General features: G+C 39.1%; 1 protein-coding gene across 1 annotated transcript; it reads left to right on the plus strand.

The window, feature by feature from the left end:
* Positions 1-3,466: 3,466 nt before the first annotated feature.
* On the plus strand, positions 3,467-15,792 carry LOC127447786 (lysophospholipid acyltransferase LPCAT4-like). Its single transcript, XM_051709856.1, has 13 exons — positions 3,467-3,810; positions 6,077-6,440; positions 8,024-8,136; positions 8,231-8,291; positions 10,421-10,479; positions 10,705-10,739; positions 12,165-12,219; positions 12,317-12,399; positions 13,735-13,860; positions 14,003-14,156; positions 14,241-14,333; positions 14,533-14,668; positions 15,200-15,792. The coding sequence occupies exons 1-13, from the start codon at positions 3,736-3,738 to the stop codon at positions 15,355-15,357; spliced, it is 1,512 nt and encodes a 503-aa protein (XP_051565816.1). The 5' UTR covers positions 3,467-3,735; the 3' UTR covers positions 15,358-15,792.
* Positions 15,793-17,498: the final 1,706 nt, after the last annotated feature.

The following is a 17,498-nucleotide window of genomic DNA, read 5'->3' on the forward strand; positions in this document are numbered from 1 at the left end:
ACCCCATTATGAATGCTACATAGATTTGGGGATTTATTAACCAAGGGGGTAAATACTTTTTCACACAGGCCCAGTTGGTATTGGATAACTTTTTTGCTTCAATAAATAACATTATCATTTAAAAACTGTATTTTGTGTTTACTCAGATTGCCTTTGTTTTATGTTCGATTTTGACTGAATTTTTGAAACAATTTAGTGTGAGATATACACAAAAACAGAAGAAATCAGGATGGGGGCAAATACTTTTTCACAGCACTGTATATGCTTAAATGCAAAATAAATATCTTAAAAATAAGCTTCATTTTCTCTAAGTAAAATTAGGGGTCCAAGCACCAAATGAAACTACTTTTGCAAACTTGGCCGTTGGTTCAGTTTCCATTCAACGTGGTTTATACACTAAAATAATTTTAAGATTCACGCATTTCAGTTTCATAGCAAAATTCCATCAAGTTGAATTGAGTAATCTTTAACAAAATAAAAAAACTAAATATTTTAAATTTTATTTTTTAAAGATTACACAATTACATTTTATATAATTTTGTTATCAAATTTAAATGCATAAAACTTAAAAATAGTATCATCGAGAGACCATCCTGACAAAAACATTAATAAAAATTGGGGCCGTGGCCTCTATTCACTAACTGAACGCAGCGTCCGGTCTTAACAAAACTTGATGCACTTTGCTAAGATGACATTTCGTAGACGTACTAAATTTATTAAATTCAGCGTACACACAAAAAAAAAATATTTTACCTATTTTGAAGATTTATGCATTTCAATTTCATTACAAAATTTCATCAAAATTAATTGTATAATTTTAAACAAATTACATTAATACAATTTAAAATATTTAGGTAGTTTTATTATATTTTGACAAAGATTAAAATTTTATGAAATTGAAATGCATAAATCTTAAAAATAGACTAAAATATATATATATTTGTAAATCATCCAAAGTCCATCCTGACCAAATAAAATAAATAAATAAAAAATAAAAATTGGGGCTGTGGCCCTTATTCACTAATCGGCTTATTTTTATGAACATCCAATCTTAACACACATTTCATCAGATTTAATAGTCATTTTTAACATGTTAAATTAATAAAACTTTAAATATTTACATTGTTTCATCTTGTTTATGAATACAATGTGACTGAATTTTGTTATGAAATTGAAGTGCGTGAATCTAAATATACACACATATATATATATATATAATTTTGTGTGTGTGTGTGTGTGTGTGTGTGTGTGTGTGAGTGTAGAAGGACAAAAATATCCAAAACCAAAAATATATCCTCATGACTCACAATCCAATCCCTTATATGACTAATGTGAAAATTGCGGTAATTTTCTCCCCTGATTAAAGCTCCTCATTGTTTCCTTCTTAGTTTGTGTCGTATATGGGTTGGACAGTTTATTGACAGGTATCTCTGGATATTGGAACAGAATCATCCCTGATTTGTGAATATTTTAAGACACCATCAGAGTTCCTGATTAAAGCTGATTAAACTTTACAGCAGTGTAGACTAAAACAGATGTTTTGTGGCAAAGCATTACGTAACCATGAGTGTGTCTTGATTTACTAGTTCAGCAACATGTTTCATGTTCCTCAAACATCTTAAAGATCTCATACTGACTGAGGGAAGGTTTATCTCGTGTCTATGAAGCAGATGTTTGTTCTGTTAAAGCACACTATTTTTGTCACGTTACAGGGGCGTGTGTCTGTCTCGCCTCTCCATTCAGAAAACAATGAAACAACAATCACTGCGTCTAACCTGACTGACAGCTTTCTGTTATCTTACAAGTCTTACGAGAAGTTTAGAAACTTCGGTCTGGACATCATTTCTCTGGGCGTGCTGAGTGACTCCAGCCAGGTCTCCTGAGCAACCAAATCAGCCTGGTTGCTAGGGAGGGTAGAGTCACATGGGGTAACCTCCTCGTGGTCGCTATAATGTGGTTCTCGCTCTCGGTGGGGCGTGTGGTGAGTTGTGCGTGGATGCCGTGGAGAGTAGCATGAAGCCTCCACACATGCTATGTCTCCGTGGTAACGCGCTCAACAAGTCACGTGATAAGATGCGTGGATTGACGGTCTCAGACGCGGAGACAACTGAGATTCGTCCTCCGCCAACTGGATTGAGGCGAGTCACTACGCCACCACGAGGACTTGGAGCGCATTGGGGAGAAAAAAATTAAATAATTCTGGGTGGGCCCAGGCGCACCCCAGCCCGCCCTTGGCTACGCCACTGGTCTTGTGTCTACTTTTGAGTATTTTAACGTTTATGGATTGACCCCATTGACTTCCATTGTAAGTGTCTCACTGGAACACAGATTTGTGATTTTTTTTAAAGAAAAGGAGGAACGAGTCGAACGTTTTTTTTGTGGTAATCAATATTATTCCACAAATGCTGTCGATTGAGATTAACTTGTATTGAACCCAAAATATTCCTTTAAGAACAATATTAACGATCCAGTAAACACAGAACGTTCCCCCAATGTTAGCATATGGTTCCCGTTTGGTTATTTTTTTGGGAGCCAATTTCTACCAGTCTAGCTCAGTTCTATTTTTTATCACCATAAAGTAACGTTCTCGAAACGTTTTTTTTTTTTTGTGGGACAACGTAAAAAGAACGTATACAGAACGTTCTCTAAAGGTTATTTTTAGGTTTTATTTTTAAATAGCCATAAACGAAGCTTCCCAGAATGGTGCCGGGACCTCTCTCTGGAATACTTGATTGTGACTCGTCAATGGCGGGATTCTCCGGTTGCGTTTGTTTGTATAATCAGCAATAAACTCTATAATCGACCATTGTCGCAGGCAACCGAATTTCTCTTGTTCCTTGTCTCTTGTATCACTGTTTGTATCATTTTACAAACAGAACAACGTTCTGCCTTTAAACATGTTGTGTTTTTAAATGTAAGAGCATTTTTCATTGTGTTTTATAAGAACTTTCATTTAACCATTTATTTCATCGTTTGTCCGTTAAAATTACAATCATTTTTCACAGTTTGAAAGTACTTGGATGTATTGGAGAGGGTATTATTGCTGATCAAAGTTTCTATGGTGACAGATGAGGGGTGTGTGTTTGTGTTAAAGGGCGTGGTCATGGATTGATGCGTGTTTAAGGGGCGTGGTTAAGTTGGGTATGTGTGCTGTTAAAGGGCGTGGTCATTGATTCATGCGTGTTTTAAGGGGTGTGGTTAAGTTGGGTATGTGTGTTGTTAAAGGGCGTGGTCATTGATTGTTGCATGTTTTAAGGGGCATGGTTAAGTTGGGTATGTGTGCTGTTAAAGGGCGTGGTCATTGATTGTTGCGTGTTTTAAGGGGCGTGGTTAAGTTGGGTATGTGTGCTGTTAAAGGGCGTGGTCATTGAGTGTTGCGCGTTTAAGGGGCGTGGTTAAGTTGGGTATGTGTGCTGTTAAAGGGCGTGGTCATTGATTGATGCGTGTTTTAAGGGGCGTGGTTAAGTTGGGTATGTGTGCTGTTAAATCTCTGAGGTCATTTTACATGTATGTGCACTGTATTGGGCTGGTTTTCCTCTCACATAGGTGTCGTCGCTTTGTTTTAGTTTCACTTTTGTTTAAGTTGTATGTGTTTATTTTTTGGGGGAGCTTTTTTTTCTTTTTTGCTTACTCTTCTTAAAGTCTTTCACCAAGTGTTTTATTCACACACGGATCACCGCTGGACACGTGTTTATTACGGAGTAATTTTAGCATCAGTTTCTATGTGTTTTGACGATGTTGACGTGTAACGGACACGCGCCGCATCCTTTCGTCCATGAAGTGAGTCTATCAAAAGTTCAGCGGATTCGGGTAAGATCACCTCTTGTGTTTTGATTCTCGTGTGTTTGTTCAGAGCTCGTTTTCTCCACGTGTGTGTGTGTGTGTGTGTGTGTGTGAGTGAGAGCAGCCGGAAGTCTATTTAAGGAAGCATTCCTAACTTTGGCGCGCATAACGTCACATATTTACCATGGTAACCATAGTCAATCTTGTGATTGTAACTACAATTAATTACTACAGTACTGCGGAAACTCTAATACTCGCTACTGTTATTGGACGATGCGGTTAAGAGTTATAAACAAACAGTTCGCTAATCGAATGTTACCATGGCAACCGTAGGATATTACCAAACGATAGTTACAATGGTACCGTTACTGCAGTAAAACCTTGTTTTGTATTTTATACTATTTAAAAAAAAAAAAAAAAGGGGGTTCCTACAGTCATAGAAAACATAGAACACAGTTGTTTAAAGTTAATACAATTCTATAGAATCTGAAAGTTCTAATTATGCACCACTCTATTTAATCGGTTTCATATTCCGTTTCACTCGGTGGTAATAGCAGAGATTATTTAGCAGAGACGGGCCACTTCTATTTAAATTAATGGGAGAAATTGAATTTTTTTTTTTTTTTTTTTTTTTTTTTAGCGTAATATGAGGTCAAGAAGCACAATAAGTGTTTTCCAATATTATAACATTTTATTGTTGATTTGAAATGTTCTTTGATCTTAATCTTGACCAACCATTTTTGAGCTGTTGGTGTTTCTCCATTTCAAGAGCTGCACTGGCACCACTGGAAATAACCTCCTGAGAGCCTTCCAAAGATGCCCGATAGTGGACTGACTTACTAAAAAGACTTTGGTAAAACTGGCCCGCAAGTAATAATGATGTCCGGTTTGTGAGTGAATCGTTATATTTGAGTCCTTTTTTTTTTATTTATTTGTTTATTGTTTTGAGTGGAAGAACCTTCGAATTCGCTAGTCATTCAGACCAATTTTTGGGTCGGTTTAATCGCAGCTGATTCTCTTTAACGTCTAGACCCACTTGTGAATCACTTCGACCGATTCACAAATTGGTTTGAATAATTAGTTTCGATGTGCCTGAAATTTGAAAGATTTACTTATTCGGTAATAACAAACAACTGGAGAACTAGAAGTACTAAATGCATTTAACATGCGTAAAGTGTGGAACCCTGAAAATAGGAAGCGATGTATTAACTAATATCACTGGGGGGAAAAAAGGTGTTGTGAAAAATCACCCATCTGTGACCGTACTAGAGCTAAATCAGAAACACTCTTTGCCTCACATTCTTGCATGTTCAGGTTTGCTGACATCAGGTTGGCTCATCTGTCTTTGGAGGGCGGGGTTTTGAGAAGAGGGCGTGTCTATGAAGTAATCAAAATGGCGAAATGCTTGCGTAAGTTTGCTAACGATTGAGCTCGCGTCAGAGACCGCTTGGCTCGAGACAGAGCACTGGTGTTGAAATTAATGGGAGAAAATTGAACGCCCAATATGGCGGAGTTAGAAAAAGTCCCGCCTTGCAGGTAAAAGAGCCAATAAACTTTTAGATACAAACTTTGCCTTTCAGTCAACTCAAACTATCTGAACCAGTCTGAAAAACAGTGTAATCTGAGGGAAAGAAGCACAGTTTATGATCCCAGTGTTGTCAGAAGTTACTGCTGATTTGAAATATGTTCTTTGATCATAATCTTGACCAACCGTTTTGGAAATTCAGTCTTCCCCTATTTAAGTATTTAGGAGCTGTACTTTGCTGCTTGTGTACATTGAAAATAGCTTCCCAGGAACGTTCTAAAGATAGGCGCTGAGTGGACTGACTTGCCTTGAAAGGAACTTTGGCTTCCACCCAACTACCTAACCATATTTTCTCCAGTTTTTGTCACTACAATAAAAATGTGAACTTTGTATTAGCCGTTAAAATGTCATCATAAATGCCAGAAAAAAAAAAACCATTTTGACTACTTTTTTGAAACTCTTCATGTAAATATGCTGTTATTTTATAAATGTTTCACAAATAACACTGTTTGGTTTGATTTGTTTTGGTAGTGAAACCTACAAAGGCTGCTAAAACCTACAAACTGTGCAATTTAAAGAACAATCCTAAAACTAGTCTAATGGGCGACATTTAGGAAGCCAAATTAAAAGTGCACTAAATCATTGCGATATGAAATCAAGCCACATTGTTTATACTGCTAGAAATGGTTATAAATAGATCACCAAACCCTAATCGTTACAGAGCCATTAAAAGCCCAGTTCTGATCGTAAATGTCTTTTTTATTTCAGGGACTCATTCTGGGCTCTGTTCTGTTTCCTGTTCGCATTACTCTCGCCACCCTCTCCTTCCTGCTTGCGTGGCCCTTTGCTCGACTGCGATTGGCCGGCCTCTCGGACACCGAGAGGGCAGAGCCTGTGAAGGGCTGGCGACGGTGGCTCTTCCATCACATCATCCTCTTCTTCAGTCGCGCAGTCTTCTTCTCTGTGGGCTTCTTGTGGATTAAGGTCAAAGGGCGTCAGGCGGGGCTAAAGGAAGCTCCCGTGTTGGCTGTGGCACCTCACAGCAGCTTCCTGGACATGCTGGTGTTGTGCGCGACTGGTCTGCCGACTGTAGTGTCCCGATCGGAGAACACCAAACTACCCGTTATAGGAGGTGAGCAGAAGCTCTGGCCCTCTTGGTTCCCCTCTATGAGGCAAGTGTACTGGAGGATTTAAATGCAGAAACATGCAGCTCATATTTTTATTAACCCTTGTGCGACCTTCGGGACATTTTTCTTTTTTTTTTTTTTTTTTTTTTTTTTCTTCCATATAATTTTGGCTGCGTTAATGCCAACGGCATACATTTAGCTTAAGGTGTGTTTTTTGGGGGGGGGGGGGGGGATTTTTGATATTTCAACCTCAGTTCCTGTAATACATCTATAATACACTGTGTACACAAAATAGTTACACCTCAGGACCTTCAGGACAAAAATGTCCCCATTGAAACCCATTAAAACGGCAATATTTGATCCCAGTGCCATTAAAGCATAAAATCATGAATTCTATGATATTATACTTTCATTCTGGAGCCCTGGCTTCACAATTTACATTTTTAATATTTTCCACCAGATGGCGCCATTTTTCTCATGTTTAGCCTATGGAGCAAATACAAGCTTTTTCCCTATTTTCTGTTTGCTGTATTATAGAGCACTGCAGGACAACTGAATAAATGATGCAGCTAAGTGTGTGTGTGTGTGTGTGTGTGTGTGTGTGTGTGTGAAACTGGCATTTAAAGTGTTAAAACCCTGATTATGAATGAATATTTGGTAGTTATGATCAGGACTGATGTTGGTTAAAAAAAATTAACTCCATTGAAAGTGGAAAATTATTTTTTTTTTTTGGGGATTTTTTTTTTTTTTTTTTTTTTCCTTTTTCTCCCAATTTGGAATGTCCAATTCCCAATGCGCTCTAAGTCCTCGTGGTCACATAGTGATTCGCCTCAGTCCGGGTGGCGGAGGATGAATCCCAGTTGCCTCCACGTCTGAGACAGTCAACCCACGCATCTTATCACGTGGCTTGTTGAGCGCGTTGCCACGGAGACATAGCGCGTGTGGAGGCTTCACGCCATCCACCGCGGCAACCACGCCCAACTCACCACGCGCCCCACCGAGAACAAACCACATTATAGTGACCACGAGGAGGTTACCCCATGTGACTCTACCCTCCCTAGCAACCGGGCCAATTTGGTTGCTTAGGAGACCTGGCTGGAGTCACTCAGCACGCCCTGGGATTCGAACTAGCGAACTCCAGGGGTGGTAGCCAGCGTATTTTACCACTGAGCTACCCAGGCCCCAGAAAATAATATTAATATATTGATGCAGACATTTTTGTCCTCTAAGGACCTCTGAGTAACTTAATTTTTTTTATTGACGTAAAAGGGTTAAAAAGTTTAATTCTTTTGTACAGAAATGTTATTTGAGTCTAAATTGTCCTTTTAGCAATGGGACTACTTTTCTAGGCGGATGAATCTCTAGTGGTGTCTTACCTGTGCTCGGTGTAAACAGTGTTTTACATGATTTTACCAAAACAGAGTGTCTCTAACAGAGGGTCAGAATGAGGCTGGAAAATGATCATGTTTTACAAATATGACTCTTTCAAAAACTTCACTAATATCGTAAGTGAACCTCAATGAACATATTAAAATAAAAAAAGGCATGCCATGACCCCCCTTTAAATTGAAATCTCTCTCCGTTGCAGCACTTTTAGAGTTTAATCAGTCGGTGATAGTGAGCAGAAAAGACCCTGAATCCAGAAAACAGTGTGTGTCTCAGATTCGAGACAGAGTCGCATCTAATGGCCGCTGGCCGCAGGTACTAAAGCACACTGTGACTCAACAGTTCATCAAACTCCGATTTGTGCTGGTATGTTGATGTTTACTCAGTTTGTACTCTTCTCTTTTGGCAGATGTTGATGTTTCCAGAAGGAACGACGACTAATGGACGTTCCCTGATCAAATTCAAACCTGGTACGATCGCACACACACACCGGCTCAATTACAAACCGTAGTGAGCTGCCTATGTAGACAGCATTTTTAAGGCTGAAGTCTGCTTCGTGTGCCATTACAGATTGCTTTCTCAATGCATGTAAGGTAAGTCCAGGAACATACTTTACACAAGTGCGCAAATGCAGACCAGAGCACTTGCCAGCGCAAGATCTGGTTGAACATACATGACGAGTGATTTTTGCATGACCGTGGCATTGCTGCCTATGTAGAGCGCTCCAATCTCAGTACTCAAGTTGCCTTCAAAAGTTTGTCATATAACCCAGATGTTATTATTTAGGTAAGCTACTGTAATATACTGACTTCAACCTACTTGCTCAGCAATATTCTCTTAAAATCTTTTGAAAGAGAACTCTCCATAGAAGCGGACAGTTCACACTAATATCTGCTAGAGCGCCCCTGGTGGCAACTTTAAGAATGCAAAACGTTGTACTTGCATGCGGTCTGACACGCATCTGGTTTTGGGTTCTTGCATTTAAAATTTCGTCATCGGCACAGTCCAGTTTTCCTTTCAGTTCCGATTAATTTGGATACATTCTGGATACAATTGGATACATTGGACCTTCTGACTTGGAAAAATATTCATTTATATTAGTTTTTCATCATTTTAGGTACATTTTTAGCTTTTTTTTTTTTTTTTTTTAAACCTTACACGATGTGCTGATTAATCAATCACAATTAATAGCATAATATTTGCTGAAAAAGGCCCTCAAAAATGTTAGTATATAACTATTTAAATAATTTTAAATGTAGTAATATACATTTTATAATGTAAATTATTTTTAAAAAATTACTGCGTGTATGGCTATATATATTTATTGGTAGCAGACAAAGCATTTAGACTATTAAAGAAAAATAGCAACTTTTTATTTCATTAAACATAACCCTATTACTGGCCCAATTCCATCTGTACTGCTTTCTTTTTTTGGGATTTTTTTTTCCCCTTTTTTTTTTTCTCCCCAATTTGGAATGCCCAATTCCCAATGCGCTCTAAGTCCTCGTGGTCGCATAGTGATTCGCCTCAGTCCAGGTGGCGGAGGACGAATCCCAGTTGCCTCCGCATCTGAGACAGTCAACCCACGCATCTTATCACGTGGCTTGTTGAGCGCGTTGCCACGGAGACATAGCGCGTGTGGAGGCTTCACGCCATCCACCGCGGAATCCGCACTTAATTCACCATGCACCCCACCGAGAACAAACCACATTATAGTGACCACGAGGAGGTTACCCCATGTGACTACCCTCCCTAGCAACCAGGCCAATTTGGTTGCTTAGGAGACCTGGCTGGAGTCACTCAGCACGCCCTGGGACCATCTGTACTGTTTTGAATTAGTCTATGTGCTCTTGCGTCAGATGAGTGCTTTGGAGCGTCTCACTTTTTTGGTTGCATTGCATCTCTGGTGGTAAGTGCTGTGTCAAATTAAATACAGTGTGAAACGTGTCTCTAGATCCCTGAATTCTGTTGTGCTCCGTTCAGCCGACTTTGTGAGCAAGAACGCATCATCTATGGAAGTCTGAATTGCCTGTTGGTTTGATGTGGAGCTGGAGCGCTGACTGCCCCCTGCTGCCAAACATTTGTAAAAACATCAAAGTGCTACTTCACGCTTAAATTGCTCCGATGGTAGGAACGTGCTTTTGTTGCGTAATTTACGTACAGCTTGAGGGCCTGATTTATTGCATTTAACACATTATTTTCAATAGAAGTGATTGCACCAAATTAATATAAATTTGATATATAGAACACATGCTAAACCGGTACTGTCTCTTTAAGAATGACGGCAGGTCAGGGGGCGTCTCATGGAAGTGTTTCGTTTGAGCGCTTATTAATGAGAGTGGAGTCGAATGGCTTCTTTACCACATCCATGCATGTGTGGAAGTGATTGCACAAAGAGATGAATCAATATCGGCATTGTTCGAATAAAGACTTAAAGCTTTTTTTGTTTTTACCCAGCCTTAGCTGTTTGTATGATGCACAGCAATGCTGCCCACGTAGAGTGCTCCAACTCTCACTTATGAGTGAGTTGTGTTTCAGTAAGGCAGCTCACTACAAATTGAAAAAGCTTCAGACACTCATTTGTGTCTCTCTCCCACAGGTGCTTTCCTGGCTGGTGTTCCCATTCAGCCCGTGCTGCTTCACTATCCTAATAAACCGGTGAGTGTGTTATGTCAGTGCCTCTGGTGTGTGAATCTAATATTAGCTGCATTTATGTAACCGATCGCTCGTGTGGCCGATTACTATATATGTGCATGACAGCACACACAATGATTCATATGTAACATTATCACATGTGCACCACACTGATGTAATAGTGGCTTCCAGTAGGAAAGTTTTGATCTGATCATAATTTTAAAGAGCGAAAAACAAATGTCTTCACAGGACACTGTTCGCTGGACTTGGAAAGGAATGACATGGTAAGAAGGCATAAAAGTTCCTTGTGTTCATCTGAATGTTTTACAAGTCCACCATAAATGATTGAGTTTTGTACTCGAAACTGCTCCAGTTACTTTATTATAATTATAAGCAATAAGCCACTCGAGGCCATGCCTACAGTGATTTTCACCATGTTTTTACTGTGGTAAATTCCATTAACACAGTATAATAAAAGAATGTTTATTAATATTAAAATAATTTCGTGTGCATGTGTGTGCACTGATCACCCACAACATTAAAACCACTGACAGGTGAAGTGCATAACATTGATTATCTCGTTACAATGGCACCTGTCAAGGGGTTTGATATATTAGGAAAAATGGGCAAGCGAAGGATCTGAGCGACTTTAACAAGGGCCAAATTGTGATGGCTAGACGACTGGGTCAGAGCATCTCCAAAATGGCAGGTCTTGTGGGGTGTTCCCAGTATGCAGTGGTTAGTAACTACCAAAAGTGGTCCAAGGAAGGACAACCGGTGAACCGGCGACAGGGTCATGGGTGCCCAAGGCTCATTGATGTGCTTGGGAAGCGAAGGCTAGCCTGTCTGGTCCGATCCCACAGAAGAGCTACTGTAGCACAAATTGCTGAAACATTTAATGCGGGTCATGATAGAAAGGTGTCAAAACACACAGTGCATCACAGCTTGCTGCGTAGCTGCAGACCGGTCCGAGTGCCCATGCTGAACCCTATCCACCACTGAAAGCGCCGGTGGAGGCAGTGTGATGCTCTGGGTAACCTTGGGTCCTGGCATTCATGTGTTACTTTGACACATACACCTACCTAAACATCGTTGCAGACCAGGTACACCCCTTCATGGCAACGGTATTCCCTGATGGCAGTGGCCTCTTTCAGCAGGATAATGCACCCTGCCACACTGCAAAAACTGTTCAGGAATGGTTTGAGGAACATGATGGTTCAAGGTGTTGCCCTGGCCTCCAAATTCCCCAGATCTCAATCCGATTGAGCATCTATGGGATGTGCTGGACCAACAAGTCTTAAGATCATGAATTCAGACACTTTTTCAAATTCAAGTTCTGGTGATATAAAAATGACGCCATCGATCTGCTGCTAACATCTTGATGCCAGATACCACAGGACACCTTCAGAGGTCTTGTGGAGTCCATGCCTCGACGGGTCAGAGCTGTTTTGGCAGCACGAGGGGGTCCTACACAATATTAGGCAGGTGGTTTTAATGTTGTGGTGTGTGTGTTTGATGAGAATCATAGTAGAGGTGTATTTATTTACACTAAATGTTTTGTGAATTGTATTTTCAATGTATTTTTGAATAACTTAATAGGTCCAGCTCTTAAGATGTTTTTGACCTCTATATTGAATTAAACTGAGGTTTGGTCATCCTATCAGAATTGAGTGTCATATGGTCATAATTTAATTATTTTGATTTCTAAGGTTTGAAGCTCTGTGGCACACGACCTCTCAGCTCTACACCAATGTTACTGTGGAGGTAGGCAGCACTCTTGTTTGATTGACATGTCTGAGAGCCAATCACGTCCAGTGTTCCCAGTTGTGACCAATCTGTCTTTTAATCTGATTGGTTCCAGTTCCTGCCCGTCTACACACCATCACAGGAAGAGCAGCAGAACCCAGACTTATACGCCGAGAACGTACAGAAACTCATGGCCAAGTAAGTCGACTGACTGTGAATCTGTTTCAGACAGCTGACTTCTAAAGGGGTGTTCACACACGGCGACATTCATTTTCAAAGAGATGCTCATTTTCTGACCACCTGAGCATCAGCAACTGTTGAGCAGAGTTTGACTTTATGCAAATGAGCAGTGACTTGTCATAACGATAATATTCATCACGAGAAGTGTGCGAGAGACATGACTCGCAAAAGATTCTAATATTTCTGTGTTTAAACATCGCGTGCCCCATAGACTTCTATTGTATGCGCATTTCGGTGAATATTTTTATTTTTTTATACTGTTAAAAGCTTCGGATCCCTACAATTTATGGTCCGCGACACCCAGACACTTATAGGGCTGAAAAAAATGAAATAAATAAAGTCGGTATGAATACAAGATTTGGACCACTAATGATGCACTCCAGAGCTTTGCAGATGTACATTTCTGAAATGCAATAAAACAAACTCTATATAGTATTGCACTAACTGAAGAGCCACATGTTTTATTCTCAATAAGTGTATTTTTGAACTCCCAAATCAATTGGGGAAATGATTGGTTTTTATGTCAATAAATAAAGGTACATTTTCTAGGTTTCAGCTTATTTTTATTTCAGACCTTTTGTTTTGTTGGACAAGGAAAACTAGCTTCATACCATGTGACCCACGTGCTTTTCTTCGACCATTGAAAATGGCTAAAATTGAACAATTTACGCATGGAGCCATGTTGAGAGCCCCATATCTCTGGGATTTAACCACATGGGGCTTTAAAAATCAAAATACAAAAATGTAAGTTTGTTCTGAACCAGACTGTAAAAACACATTAAGAAATCTTTAATACTTCTGGAGTTATAAGCACTTCAACTTTGGAAAAGTGACAAAGTGCTTTTTTCCATTTTTGGACTCGCACCATTGGCATATAATACAACGAGAGGTGCTGAAGTCAGCTGATGTTAGTAATAACCCCCCCCCCCCATCTCTGTGGAAATAATGATACTGACACCCTTTCTGAGGTTGTTTTTTTTTATTTCCTGTAATTTTGCTCAAAGTCGAAAATTGTCATTTTCACTGCTCTCTACAAAATAATGGATTACACAGTAAATATTGATGCATCGCATTTACTATTTCAGTTTTCATCATTTATGTTTCTTGCTTTCTAAAAAGTGTATGTGTCTAAAATTCAGTTGATTTGACATGGAGTATCCCATTACTGTGAAAGTAATTTTCATTTGTTTAAACAGACTAATTTACCTACTGCCTTTGGTAATCAACAATATGAAGTTGTATTGAGCTTAATTTGTGTTTTTATGCTGCAGTCCTTTATTTATTTTCTTGTAGAGCTCTGGGTGTTCCTGCGACGGATTATGTGATGGAGGGCCGTTTTCCTGTTCAAAAGCTCGGAAACATCTCGCTTCCACTGGAGCCGCCTGCTCGAGAAACTATTAGATTGCTCCTCCAGCACGGGTATGAGCGTGTTTGCATTACTTGATATAAAAAAAAAAAATATATGTATTTTAATGCAATTTTAAAATTCAGATATTTGTATCTATACACACTCCTGTACAACATAAATAACATTATGTTCTCAAATTCTTCTCACGTACAGTCTTAGTAGCGCTCGCATAGAAACAGTGATGAACGGCATGATTGACAGCTGTCACTCAGGGCAGAGCACCATGGTAACCGCAGATCACCTGACGGCTCTTTTGGGACTCGCTGACAAAAAGACGGCAGTAAAGATCTGCTCGCTCTACTCGAAGGTAACGCAGTGTGTTTTTCTTTAAAAGAACTTAATGCCATTGATACTTTTGGAACGATTTCGGAATAATGAATGTGTGTTTCAGGATGATTCTGTGGATTTGAAACAGTTTTGTTTGAGTGTGTCTGCTGTATCTGGATTCAGAAGTCTGGAGTCGCTCTTACACACTGCATTCACGGTGAGGGTGTGTGTGATTTCACCACAGGACCTTTTAAAATGAATCGTAGACGAGGCAAAAAGGTGGTAAAAATGATGAAAATCAAATGACAAGCACTTATAGTCTGTGTGTCAACTAACCGTTTTCAGATGATGCAATCAATCCATCAAGAGAAACTAAATGTTTTAATTGTAAAATTATTTGCGTAAACATTTCGCAGTGGTACGACAGTGACTGCGATGGATTGCTGAGCGCGGAAGATCTGTGTGGCCTGATGGGGGCGCTGGTGGGCGTTCCACAGTACGATATTGCAGAGATGTACTCTGCGCTGACCACCAGGGGGCGACCTACAGAAGGTAAGAGCTACACAAATTAAAGACTCTACGACGTTAAGTTGATACATTTACATACGCAGTTATAACGGTCCTCATTCGTCTGTCCAAATATACATGAAAGTACGATTTCAGACTAATGATTATTTTCGTAAAGTGCATGTAAACGTATGAAGTGTTGGGTGGATTACTTCTGAAATACAATATGGTATCTATTACAAACTAAGTGTAATTTTACACTATGTAATCTGATTACTTTTGGATTACTTATTGCATGTTTTGAAATCTTATTTTAAGTGTAGCAAGCACCCATTTGAACTCCTTTCATTAGTACATTTAGTAAACAAACATGAAATAAAACAGAAATGTGCTTTTTTTTTTAAAAACTACTGCTTTGGCTCAGTATAAATTACAAGTTCATTGTCATATCGACCAGCAAACAAAAATAAAAAAATGACTTGTGCCTTTTTAATTAGTTGCACAAATAATATTTTAGCATTGAATGAGAAATTTACGATTTTATTTATTTATTTTTTTTAAATCCAACTACAACAGCATTACTTCAAGACCTATTGATGACGCATCCAATCTATCATAAACTCCTTACCGATTATCTCCACTCCGATGCGATTGTGACGGCTGACGGAAATCACAACGGGATACTGAATGGGAAAGCCAACGGCAACAACGGAATTTATAAGAAGTTTGACTAAGGACTAACGTCAGATCTCTTCAAAGTTTTTAATTGGTCAGTTGCTGTATCGTAATACTCATGACGAGTGTTTGCGAATGTGCAATATACTTCTGGCGTATTTATCCAGTCACATATTTTAACATGATTGCATGTATGTTAGCGTGCGCTTTGGAAGATATGAAGTGAGACTGAGTGTTGAGTGTGTGGGAAGTTTACATTTTTATTTTTGCGTTATGTTTTCTTAATATTGCTGTGAATGGTACTGTGAGAATGTATTGCTAAAAATGTGCCTTGCAATAAATACCTTTCTTTTTTTTAATGATGTTAGAAGGATTTGTATGTGTGTATATTGTCATTTAAGCTATATTTAATTGAAAAGCAAATTACTTTTGTATCATGAAAGCACACTGTCAACTTGTCATATTTTATACTTTAATATATTAAAGTTTCTTAATCTGTCTGCTGTGGTCCTGTCTAATAGTGTGTGTGTGTGTGTACTGTGTACAGTGGAAATATTTAAACATTTTAATGTAAATATGAAAATGATTAAATGTTTAATCAAATATTTTGTCAACTATATATAGAATCATGAATGAGCTTTATTGCCAAGTATACTTACACATACAAGGAATTTGTCTTGGTGACAGGAGCTTCCAGTGCACAACAATACAAAAACAACAGCAAGACATAGATAATAATAAAAAATAATTACACACACTGTGTGTATATACACACTCAGTGATCACTTTATTAGGTACACCTGCACATCTACATATTCATGATTATCTAATCAGCCAATCGTGTGGCTGCAGTGCATAAAATCATGCAGATACGGGTCAGGAGCTTCAGTTAATGTTCACATCAACCATCAGAATGGGGAAAAAAATGTGATCTCAGTGATTGAGTGTGGCATGATTGTTGGTGTCAGACGGGCTGGTTTGAGTATTTCTGGGATTTTCACACACAACAGTCTCTAGAATTTACTCTGATGGTGCCAAAAACAAAACGCATCCAGTGAGGGGCAGTTCTGCGGACGGAAATGCCTCCTCAAAACTGGACTATTAAAGCCTGAAAAAAACAGTTTTGGTGAGACCGTGCCCACTGCGGCCTCCGTTTTCTGTTCTTGGCTGACAGAAGTGGAACCCAACATGGTCTTCTGCTGTTGTAGCCCATCTGTCTAAAGGTTCGACAGTTGTACAGAGCGGTTATCTGAGTTACTGTAGACTTTGTCACTTCAAACCAGTCTGGCCATTCTCTGTTGATCTCTCATCAACAAGGTGTTTCCATCCACAGAACTGCCGCTCACTGGATGTTTTGTTTTTGGCACCATTCTGAGTAAATGGCATCAACAATCATGCCAGTCCGAATCACTGAGATCTCATTTTTCCCCATTCTGATGGTTGATGTGAACATTAACTGAATCTCCTGACCTGTATCTGCATGATTTTATGCACTGCTGCCACACGATTGGATGATTAGATAATCACATGATAATGCGCCATTCATAGTGAGTCATGGGACTGCAGAGCTCTTTTGGAGCTCTTTGTTAGCTGCGATTCTCTGATTGGTGGATTTTCCCACTCAGGATTATGGGTAGTGTAGTTCTGCATTGGGAATTCCATTATAAAACATGATTTCTTAAAGAAAAAGAAAAGGTTGAAATAACATGGAACTGTTGGCTTTAACAGAAGCATATACCATCGATTAACAACCTCGGAGCTCAAGTTAGGTCTGTCTTTAAAGATTTATAAGTTATCCTTAAAAATCAATTCACATATGGAAAAAATAAATGTATTTCTTTTTTACTTATGGACCCAACGGTCATGGTCAAGTTTACCCAAAAATGTATATTCTCTCAGTATTTACTTGCCCTCATGTCATTGTTAAACCTGTATGTTCTCCTTTTGTAAACCTCCTTCTGAAATACCTCCTTTTGTTTGGATCAAAATGAGGGTTTGTAAATGTTGACCGATTATTCATGTTGGGGTGAAATATTCCTTTAACCTTCTATTTCCAATATCTTTGTATATAATTTGATCGAGCTGCCAAAAGTCAAATCTTAAAAGATTAAGATGCAAAACCATGTTATTACTGACATGATGCTACTTGCAAAGTTAAAACCAAAGATATGGGCGAGTATTGATGCTGACTACCACCCCT

Source organism: Myxocyprinus asiaticus, chromosome 1, assembly GCF_019703515.2.
Source record: "Myxocyprinus asiaticus isolate MX2 ecotype Aquarium Trade chromosome 1, UBuf_Myxa_2, whole genome shotgun sequence".
Classification (NCBI taxonomy): domain Eukaryota; kingdom Metazoa; phylum Chordata; class Actinopteri; order Cypriniformes; family Catostomidae; genus Myxocyprinus; species Myxocyprinus asiaticus.

Excerpts from the sequence above, each read along its gene's own strand:
- LOC127447786 (XM_051709856.1), top strand. The coding sequence starts at position 3,736 with ATGTTGACGTGTAACGGACACGCGCCGCATCCTTTCGTCCATGAAGTG. Across the intron at positions 3,811-6,076 it reads CAAAAGTTCAGCGGATTCGG|GGACTCATTCTGGGCTCTGT; the intron begins GTAAGATCACCT and ends TTTTTATTTCAG. Across the intron at positions 10,740-12,164 it reads ACTTGGAAAGGAATGACATG|GTTTGAAGCTCTGTGGCACA; the intron begins GTAAGAAGGCAT and ends TTGATTTCTAAG.